Genomic DNA, 10,605 nt, shown 5'->3' with positions numbered 1-10,605 from the left:
GTATTCACATTGGGAAGAAAAAGGCAAAAACACCAAAAAGGAAGATCCGAAAATTTTCCCACGAAAATCTCAGATTCTGGGAAAAAAAAATTACAATTAAAAGGAAATCGCCAAACAGAGAATAAGGAAAAATTTCATTCCAATCGGAATATTTGGGCAGAGATTTGTCTTTTTTATTTTTTTTTTGGATTTGTTCAAACGATATAAATCTATCTTTGGGTGACACAAAGAAAAAAAAAAGTTAAATTTCAGAAGATCGTTTTTTTTAGCTTTTTTCTTCTTTTTATTTCACATTAGCTCTTCCTCATCGGTAAAAAGGAACAATCTTATTATTTCCTCTTTCTTTTTTGTTTGTTTGATCATTGTGATCATCGTCCCTCTTCTTTACTTAGTCACAACTCAAAGAAACGATTTTTGTCTCTCTGGTTTTTTCTTCTCCGAACATAACAAGAGACTAATAAGAGTTTCGTGATTTTCTCTCTCTCTCTCTCGCTCTCTCGCTCTCTTTGTGTGACTGTGTTTGTTTCTGTAACGAGCCATGTCCGAAACTCAGCAGCAGGTTCAGAACTCTACTGGGTCGATTCGATCTCCAGAAAAAATTGAAGGTAGTTACTCTTTTTCTCTCTTTTCCCATCAAAGATCTAATCAAAACGGTTTGTTTTCCGTAATGTGTTTGACGATCATATACTTTCTCTTGTTGTTGATTTTGATCATTCATGTCTCAATGTGATTGAGACTTTTGATCATTCAAAGTTCCAAACTTTTTTTGATGGTTGAATACGAATTTGTCTTTTTGGAGTTATCTTGTTGGATTCCTTGTGTCGGATCATTGATTCTGAATGCTTCTTCAACATTTATGGAAGTGAAAGATCACGTCTTTTTATATCGTGGGATTTTGTTATCTGTTTATGTATTCATAATTGTTATAAAGTTTAGATTCTGATTGCTCTTTGTGTGATTTAAAGTTATGACATTGTCTTATTGGCTTTGGAAAGTGGATTCTTATTTCTTATGATTTGAGTTTGTTGTTTTTTTTCCCCTGGTGATTGAGATACATAATGTTCTTGTCTCGTGTTCTTGGTGTTATGAATTTCTTAGATACCTTCAGGAGGATGAAAGTTAATGAAGACAATTTGGAGCAAGTTAGTCCATATCCTGATCGTCCTGGTGAGCGAGATTGTCAGTTCTTTCTGAGAACTGGGCAGTGTGGCTATGGAAACACCTGCCGATACAATCATCCTCTTACCCATCTTCCACAGGTGACCAACTTTGTGTGTTTTGCTTACTCTTCTTGCATCTTTTCTGTTGCTCTGGCTTACTTACAATTTGTAACATCTTGTAGGGTGCTATTTATTACAAAGACCAATTGCCCGAGAGGGTTGGACAGCCAGATTGTGAGGTGCGTTGCTTACATTATACTACTTATCATCTCAGTTTATGTTCTCGTGGCGTTGGTCTGAAATGTTTGAGCAGCTGTTCTAGTCTGAATACAAGATTGACACTTAATCTAACATCCAACACTCATGCTGCAAAACATAAATTTACTTTGAGTCTTTCCGTAATTGGAAAGTGTTAATAGTTTTGGTAGTTGATGCATCTTACTGTTTTATTTTTCTCTGAAGATGATTAACGAACACATTCCTCTTCTGTATGCATTTTCTTTGCAGTATTTTCTGAAGACAGGAGCCTGTAAGTATGGCCCAACATGTAAATATCACCACCCAAAGGATAGGAATGGTGCTGGACCCGTGCTGTTCAATGTTCTTGGTTTTCCTATGCGACAGGTAAGATTACAACGTGCAGATAGCCTGCTTATAATTACAGTTTATTCCATTAGTTTCAAATTTGACAGAAAACTTTATATGTTTCTTCTCTATCCAGGGTGAGAAGTCATGCCCGTATTACATGCAGACAGGATTATGTCGATTCGGAGTTGCCTGCAAATTCCATCATCCTCATCCACAGGCTCCTAATGGCCACTCTGCATATGGAATGTCCAGCTTTCCGTCTGTTGGTTTTCCTTATGGCAGTGGAATGACAATGATGTCTTTGCCTCCTCCAACATATGGAGCTATGCCTCGTCCTCAAGTTCCTCAGTCTCAGGCCTATATGCCCTTCATGGTTGCACCCTCCCAAGGTCTTTTACCTCCTCAAGGCTGGGCCACTTACATGGTATGTCTTAAATATATTTGCTCAGTTGTCAAGTAGAAACCCCCCTCTCTCTCTCTGCATGAAGTTACGATAAAAATAGATAGAGATTCTGCTATTAATAAACTCCACTTTCCTTTACAACATATTCATTTTGCAAAAGAATGTCCTAATCAGAAAATTCTCTCTTCTCTTTACTGTGGTGCAGGCTGCATCTAACCCCATTTACAATGTGAAAACTCAACCTGACTCCAGTTCTAGTGCATCGGTGCCCGTGGCTGTGACATCACATCATCACAGTTTTCCTGAAAGAGCTGAATGTAGGTTTTTTATGAACACCGGAACGTGTAAATATGGAGATGATTGCAAATACAGTCATCCGAAAGAAAGGTTGTTACAGTCACCTAATCTCTTGAACCATATTGTTCTTCCAGTAAGACCAGTAAGTCTCTTGTCCTTCTTTGTTTTTATGCCAACTTGAAATTTCGGCAACTTGTCCTGTTAACAGAGCTTTGGTGACTCTAATTCATCTTGATTTTGCTGTGTTCAGGGAGAACCAGCATGTGGTAACTTCAAGGCCTATGGATTCTGCAAGTTTGGAGCAACCTGCAAATATGATCACTCAATGCCACTAAACCCTTACAACAATACGGGCATGGCCATGTCTTCTCTGCCTACTCCATATCCTTATGCTCCACCAATTTCAACTCATCTGAGGATCTCATCGCCACCAAGCCCCTCTGATTCCACCACCCTCGCCAATGGCAAGCCTGCTCCAGAGAGTCAAAGCTCAGAGACTGAGAAACAAGATGATACTGCTACCCAACCAGAAAAATCAGAAGTCCATGACCCATTGCCACCAAGCCGCTCTGATTCAACCACCCTGCCCAATGGTAAGCCTGATGCAGAGGATCCAAGTTTAGAGACTGAGAAACAGGACGATAAACCTGCACAACCAGACAGCTCAAAAGTGCAGGAGTCATCTGTTATATCTACATGATCATGATCATGATCTCAGAATCAATTATATCATCATCACAGACTGGCTGAGTCTATCCCTCTCAGGGTATCTAACGATCTCAAATTGATCTCTCTGCCCTTTTTGTTAATTTTTTGGAAGGAGGGCTTGGAAATATCTATCTTTTTGTTTTTTTTTTTTTTTTTCGGTTTCGGAGACAGCCTTGGTTGAAACAAAATAGGAAAAGAACAGTGTTTTGATTTCGTTAATAAAAACTTGACATCATTTTAGCAAATTTTCAGATGCTCAACGTATCAGTTTCATGATTTTTAGCAACTATTCGATTCTTTAGACGCAGCAACTAGAAAAAGTTGAGAACCATCTAATAGTTTATGACTTTATGGATTTGCAAAAGATAAATTAGCATCTCTTTCTTTTTTTGCTTTACGTGAAATGAAACCCCCCACAACACAAATACACTAAATGCCAAATGGTAATCAACTACTCCCTCTGTATGACTCAGAGGGTTTGTCTAGAAAGGGTAAGCAGAGTCGGCTATCTTATTGCTGATGTGTCACGGTACGATTGGAGATACTACGTAATTCCACGGAGCGAATGTTCTTAAATCTGCTGCTTCACAGGATCGCGAGAGAGAAAGTGATACAATTTTATAGAGAAAGTGAGAGAAACAAGGAAGAGGAAGAGGAAGAGGAAGAGGAAGAGAAAGAGAGAAAAAAATGTACAAATCACCAATAACGTTGCTCACGCTTCTTACTCTTTGTTTTGGATCTTTCGATCTCGGCAGTGCTCTTTATGGATCTTCTTCGCCAGTGGTTCAGCTCACTGCTTCTAACTTCAAGTCCAAGGTATGGCGCTGAATCGATTTCATCTTTTTGGTCTATCAGCACTTCACACAATTGTTTCTCAGAACAAAACAAAGATATCTGTGAAGAGTTTTCGAGTGTCGCTGCTCGTTACCTCTCTGATTTCTTACTTTCAAACCATCGTTGAAGATTGATCTAGTTGGTAGACGAGAGAGTACGAGCGAGCAGTGTGTAGATCCGGTTTAGTTGCTATGTCATTGTTCCAATTTGTTGATTGTTGTAGTTGTTTGGGTATAACAGAAATGGGAATTGATGTGAAACTGTGTTAGTGTTCTTAACTTGTTTCTTTGCTGCAGGTTCTTAATTCAAATGGAGTTGTTTTGGTAGAGTTCTTTGCGCCATGGTGTGGCCACTGCAAAGCTCTAACACCTACATGGGAGAAAGTAGCTAATATTCTGAAAGGAGTTGCTACTGTAGCGGCAATTGACGCAGACGCTCACCAGTCTGCCGCGCAGGTTCGTGATGTTATCTCACATAGCCATATCTGTTGCTTGTGAATCGTATAAGGAAAACAAAACTGTTTACTCTCTTTAATGTACGAAGCTTAGGCTTTGGCTTACCCAATGGTTGTGATACTGACATTGTACTCTCTGGTCCAGGATTATGGTATCAAAGGTTTCCCAACTATTAAAGTCTTTGTACCCGGAAAGCCTCCGATCGATTACCAAGGAGCTAGGGATGCCAAATCCATTGCTAATTTTGCTTACAAGCAGGTTTGTCACATGCACCTGCTTGAGTCTTAATTACATAACTATTTCATTCGTCAAGAAATGAGTGTTTTTAAAGGCCCAATCAATTACTCTTTCCACCTTCTTGAAGTGTAAGTAGTAAGTACCACGAAGATATGTAGAGGAATCACACGATTGTCCAACAAATAGCAATGACCTGATTCTTTTTAAATATGTTTTCTTTGGAATCACACTATTGGCATTTTTTCATTTAAAAGTAAAACTTTCAAAAATACAAGGGCTGCAGTTGATGATCTGCGGTCAGCATCCTTAAGTGCACAATACTACTAATTGAAGAACCACAAGTGGCCATTATTTCATATTAATTTGCCTCGTGTAGCTGTTTTCAGATAAGCTTATTGCTGTTATTTCTTGCTCCCCAGATCAAAGGTCTTTTGAGTGACCGTTTGGAAGGCAAAAGTAAACCAACTGGAGGAGGATCTAATGAAAAGAAATCTGAACCTAGTGCATCTGTGGAACTGAACTCTAGTAATTTTGATGAGTTGGTCATCAAAAGCAATGAACTTTGGATTGTCGAGTTTTTTGCACCTTGGTAAGTTGTGCTTATTGGCCCACTGAATTGTTCATGCCTTCCAACTTCCTCGGTACACATCTCATCAAGATATAAAACTTATCTTTTCTTTCTTCTGAAAGGTGTGGACACTGCAAAAAGCTTGCCCCAGAGTGGAAGAAGGCTGCAAAAAATTTGAAGGGGAAGGTGAATTTAGGCCATGTCAATTGCGATGTTGAGCAGGTAATCACAAAATATGTTTTCAATTTAGTATTATTTCCTATCAGAAATAATTTCTATGACTCTTTCCTGCCTCATCTTTCTACTGGTTTCATTGAAAATTTACCATGAAAGTCGGCTTCCTGTGCCTAGTCTTTATCCATTTTACTTTGAATCATGAATTCTGACAAGCTGCCACAATGTTTTCCTTTGTACCAACACTCTTTTTTTCATTTTACCATTGATTGGTTCTGACCCAAATTGTTATATATTGCAGTCGATAATGAGCAGATTCAAAGTGCAAGGATTCCCTACAATTTTGGTATTTGGTCTAGACAAAAGCAACCCAACTCCTTACGATGGTGCTAGATCTGCGTCGGCGATAGAATCTTTTGCTTCTGAGCTTGTAGAATCTAGTGCTGGCCCTGTTGAAGTAACTGAGCTAACTGGGTCGGTATGTTCACATATTTTGCTTTGTCTCTAACAAACAATATATCTTAAATACTTCTAAGGTCGAACCCAAGAGATTGACACTTGTTCCATAATGATTATATAGGATGTAATGGAAAAGAAGTGTGGGTCTGCTGCTATTTGCTTTATCTCTTTCTTACCTGACATTCTTGACTCCAAAGCTGAAGGAAGGAACAAGTACCTTGAGATGCTATTATCAGTTGCAGAGAAGTTTAAGAAGCACCCTTACAGGTACACCAAGAATAATTCTATTCTCTGTGCTGCATCATTGTCCTCTTCTTGGTTAATGCCAATAATTTTTGAGCCTTCCCAGTAAGGGATGAAGAAACTTTAAGTTTTTAGTGTTCTTAGGAACCGAAAATGAACAAAGTATTGAAACCTATAGAAATATATATTACCTGATCTGAAAGTCTCGATTAAGAATGATCTCACAATCTTACATAAGTGTTAGGATATCAAATCTTAGTTCGTTTAGGAATTTTAGGACTTGCTTTGAGAACATCTGGACAAGGCTCGTTATTTTTGTGCACATCTCATATTATCATTTCTTAAAAGTCAGAATGAGAATCTCATGTAAAATATGATACATCTGCAGTTTTATGTGGGTGGCGGCTGTAACTCAGCCGGATTTGGAGAAGCGAGTTAATGTAGGAGGATATGGTTATCCTGCAATGGTAGCCATGAACATGAAGAAAGGAGTATACGCTCCTCTTAAAAGCGCCTTTGAGCTTCAACACCTCTTGTAAGTTTTGTTTAACTAGAGATCACAATGGTTCAGATTAAGTCAGGTGGTTTTCGCTCTTATAACAATGTAAGCTTCGCATGTGTTGTTACATCAGAGAATTTGTGAAGGATGCTGGGGCCGGTGGAAAAGGAAATTTGCCTATGAACGGAACACCTGAGATCGTGACGACAAAGGCATGGGATGGTAAAGATGGAGAGCTGATTGAGGAAGATGAATTCTCACTTGAAGAACTCATGGGAGGTGATGATGCTGTTAGTTCGAAGGATGAGTTGTGAATGATCCAATGGTCTTAACCTGATTTTGCTACTTTTGGATCTGAACCATGGAATGTGTTTCACCTTTTTATATTTTCCCAAAAGAGTGTAAAAGATCATTTCAGGAGATAGGAGAAGAACAGTCTGGTTTTGGGATTTAAGTAGACACATAAGAGAGAATGTGCTGGAATGATATTAGGAGTTAATCGCTCGAAACTTGTTTTAAGTTGTTGTCTTCAAAAGACTCATGAGTCATATAGAGGCAATAAAAAGAAACCTTCTTCTCATGTTACAGTAAAAATCCTAATCATAAGATATAAATCGAAGCATTACAGAACGAAGGTAAGATTGTTTTGGAATGTCAAAGCTGTGTTCTTCAGGTCTAAAACTTCTGCCGAGACAATCTTTGACTCTTAGTTCAAGTACCATGCAATAGTTCATAACTAAACCGATATAGTTAAGCTACTCCCTTTGTTCTAGCACTCTATATATTAGAGAGAAACAATATTATTTGCTGAAACCATTTGGTACAACGAGCAAGAAGTAAACCCTTTCGTTGCAAGTATCAACTATTCAGTATCCTGTGTATCCATATCCAACATAAATTAAACAGCTGATAAATTCAAAGGGATAGTGGAGAATTACACTATCTGAGATCAGCGGTGTGGATAAGGCAAAGACCTTGGATAAGCATACCGGGATGTTACTAATGAAGGTGGAAGCTCAGATTCAGTTACGCTTGGGTATCTTTGTGATGATCTGTAGTATTCAGCCAATGAATCCGCTGTAATATACCGGGAATACAAGTCATCATCTTCTCTTCTCGGCGAAGCCATGTATGTCCTTGACGGCCTTTCATACTCATAACTGTAATGCGGGTCTCTCCTGTAGGAGTCCAAAGCAACTGCTGAAGTTGGAGGGTTGGGCGAGTTTCGACCCAGGATTCCCCGTCTAGAACTTTGATGATCATACATGTGGTAGTCTCTGTCAGGCAAGTGAACAAGACGAACTTCCCTGCGGTCATGCCTCTCAATCTCTGCTTGCCTCAAAAGCCGGTCATGGTCTACAGATGAACGGTATGAATCCAAACGAACACGGTCTCGGTTGACAATATCATAAGAAGAATCTGGAGGCGGAGTTGGATAATGCTGGGTTGTGTCTCCCCTTCTCAAGCCGTATGTTCGATACTCTCTTTCACTGAGATATAAGTCACGCGGTTGTTCTTCTCTGCGTGGAGGAGGGGAATCACGTCTTCTTTCATGTGTACGGGTCGGGTGGGCTCTACTGCTACTAGGGGCGTAACGGTCTCTGTCAGATCTTTTCCTGTCAGCATCACGAGGAACAGGGATTGGCTGGGTGTGGGTAAGTTGTGCAGGAATAGCAGCTGGTCGGAAAAGCTTTTTAAGCTTAAATACCTTAAAGAACACCAGAACAGAAGAGAAGAGCAGAGTGAAGAAAACGGGTTAAGAGTTGAGATAGAGAAAATGATGAAAAATGTGAATTACCTGTTTATGAGTCAATTCCGTTTTGAACTTGTTATTATTGTTGTAATTCTCCTTGATTGCTTTTCTGAATTGGCTCTCAGGCAATGGTAAGCAATCACTAAAGATCTTAAAGCGCACCTGAAATACGTAGAATATTGATCCATAAGTTAAACCGATGAAAGTTTAACGAAACTCATATCATCTTCAAGACTACTGATATAAATGAAGTTTTGATTTTGAAGAACATGGGTGAAACACAAGGTTACCTGAGCAGGAAAGGATCCACCAAAAGCTTTGCGCTCAAGTTTCATCCCACCCGCAGAGGATGCTTGAAAAATTCCATAGAGGAGTTTGAGATCATAGTCATAAAGAAATAGCTTAAGCCCGGGTTTGATACCCATGACATAATCCTTCTTTTTCTCTTGTACGCCCATTACACTGAACCTAAAACAGTCAGGCCTAGTTTTTGTATTGCACATAAAGATCAATCCACCAATCTTTACTTTTCCATGCTCGTCCCTATCACCTTTCTCAGGGTTGACAAGCTGCTCTTTCCTCTCTTCCTTTCTTTGTTCTGTTGCATCAGCAGCAGTTACTACCTCTTTCCGCTGTTTCTTGTTTGAAACTAAATCCTGTTTTCTCTGTCTATTCCTTTTGCGTCTCTTGCCTTCAGCCAAGCCAGTTTTGGCTTCTACAGAACCGTCAATAGCTGTTTTAGCTTCCATCACGTTTCCTCCTGGAGAAGCTCCAGCATCTCTTTTATCTGACACTATTGATTCTAGATCCACTCCATCCTTAGGTCCCTGCAATATAGCTGCAGTCTCTTTATCCATCCCCTGAGTAAGAGTCCCTTTGACTTTTTTCCCCATTTGTCTCTTCAGAATGCTAGCTTTTCCCTTTACCTGTTTCAGTGTTTTCTTACCAGATAGTTTTCCTCCAGCAACATTTTCACCATCATCTGCAGGTTGAGGAGCTTCTGCTAATTCTTCTACGTTTTTCTTAAACTCCATAATATTTCCTCCAATAGAGTTTTCTAAATCTTTGTCTTTTCCAGAAGAAAATTGGGGGGAATCTGCAACAGACTCTGTAACCTTCTTTATTTCCTTTTCGCTTCCGCCAAGAGAAGGCTCTGGACTTTGTTCATCCTCTTTGCTGTTTACCACGGTTCTACCTTCTTTCATACCTTGTTCTACAGCGAAATTCTCCTCACCAGCCACCTGAACAGCAGTAGTAGTGCCTTTTCTGATTTTCCTTTTTACTAGCTTCTTGACTTTTTTGATAGTTTTAGTTTTCGCTGGTAATCCCTGAGACTTTTTCATTCCAGAAGAACTTGCTTCAACAGAATCAAGAAGGGAGAGTTCTTTAACAACAACATTTTCTGCATCATTCTCCTCTACCGGTACTTTTAAGGCTGCCAAAACCTGATCGGTATCCATTAAAGTTTCAACAAACTCGTCGTCATCTGCCTTACCTTTTTCACCAGCAGAGGTTTCCACAAGCTCATTCTCATCCTTTCCCTCAGCTTCAGCCACATCTTCCCCATTATTCTCAGCTACAGAGGCCTCAAGGGATTTCTCATTCTCATCTTTCTGAGCATCTTGTAGTTCCATTTTCAAGGAAAAAGCAGATTCCAATGTGTATTCACTGCAAAATAAACTTCAGTTACCAAGGAGTTTCAAAATGGAGGAAAAAGAAAAAAAGAAAATATCATAAATCATGGTAAAAGAATGAAGAAGTCTTGCAGTAATCAACTAAATTCCGACAAGGTTACCAAATCAAGACAGACAAAGCCAGTTGAGAATGGTGGAAACTGTGATTGGCATTTATTTGAACCTCTCACCTCAAAACAACCAATTTAGAAAGAAGAAAACAAAAAATCAGAGATCCGGGTAAGCTCAAACTTAGTTACTCTGAAATTGAGAGCAATATAATAATTCAAACAAAACCCGAAAAAAAAACAAAAAAAATGTCAAAATCGAATCTAGAGTCTGCTCCAATACCAAATCGAAGAAAGAGCAGGGATGTCGATGATGATGATGTCTCTCCAAATCCGCGGCACAAGATTCTGATTAGACACCAATATGGATCTTATCACAATCGAACATACACAGAAAAAGAAGAAGGAATTGACCAAAGAGTTTAGAGGCACAAAAAAGCTTCATTCAACTGATCATTGTTTGTTTCGGTGGTGGGTTTGTTAAAC

The 10,605-nt window shown here is 39.2% G+C and overlaps 3 protein-coding genes across 4 annotated transcripts; 2 read left to right on the top strand and 1 right to left on the bottom strand.

Annotated features, from left to right (window-relative positions):
* LOC17888977 (zinc finger CCCH domain-containing protein 26) lies at positions 1 to 3,401 on the top strand. The gene is made up of 7 exons (XM_006294117.2): positions 1 to 605; positions 1,099 to 1,259; positions 1,343 to 1,399; positions 1,668 to 1,784; positions 1,882 to 2,172; positions 2,357 to 2,590; positions 2,699 to 3,401. The coding sequence occupies exons 1-7, from the start codon at positions 539 to 541 to the stop codon at positions 3,146 to 3,148; spliced, it is 1,377 nt and encodes a 458-aa protein (XP_006294179.1). The 5' UTR covers positions 1 to 538; the 3' UTR covers positions 3,149 to 3,401.
* A 386-nt stretch (positions 3,402 to 3,787) lies between these two features.
* On the top strand, positions 3,788 to 7,205 carry LOC17887952 (protein disulfide-isomerase 2-3). The gene is made up of 9 exons (XM_006294133.2): positions 3,788 to 3,972; positions 4,287 to 4,445; positions 4,590 to 4,703; positions 5,102 to 5,271; positions 5,373 to 5,472; positions 5,726 to 5,902; positions 6,005 to 6,150; positions 6,515 to 6,661; positions 6,759 to 7,205. Exons 1-9 carry the CDS (start codon positions 3,844 to 3,846, stop codon positions 6,937 to 6,939), a joined length of 1,323 nt encoding a protein of 440 aa, XP_006294195.2. The 5' UTR covers positions 3,788 to 3,843; the 3' UTR covers positions 6,940 to 7,205.
* A 204-nt stretch (positions 7,206 to 7,409) lies between these two features.
* LOC17889151 lies at positions 7,410 to 10,595 on the bottom strand. Of its 2 annotated transcripts, XM_023783601.1 has the most exons (5): positions 10,403 to 10,595; positions 10,174 to 10,242; positions 8,669 to 10,046; positions 8,424 to 8,540; positions 7,410 to 8,333 (listed from the first exon to the last, which is right to left on the bottom strand). In XM_023783601.1, exons 3-5 carry the CDS (start codon positions 10,010 to 10,012, stop codon positions 7,575 to 7,577), a joined length of 2,220 nt encoding a protein of 739 aa, XP_023639369.1. In that variant the 5' UTR covers positions 10,013 to 10,046; positions 10,174 to 10,242; positions 10,403 to 10,595; the 3' UTR covers positions 7,410 to 7,574. The 2 variants fall into 2 exon arrangements, with proteins under 2 accessions (XP_023639369.1, XP_006293748.1); XM_006293686.2 differs by lacking the exon at positions 10,174 to 10,242.
* Positions 10,596 to 10,605: the final 10 nt, after the last annotated feature.

Source organism: Capsella rubella, unplaced genomic scaffold (assembly GCF_000375325.1).
Source record: "Capsella rubella cultivar Monte Gargano unplaced genomic scaffold, Caprub1_0 scaffold_4, whole genome shotgun sequence".
NCBI lineage: Eukaryota > Viridiplantae > Streptophyta > Magnoliopsida > Brassicales > Brassicaceae > Capsella > Capsella rubella.
The sequence above is the reverse complement of the archived record's forward strand: the minus strand, read 5'-3'. Positions and strand labels throughout refer to the sequence as shown.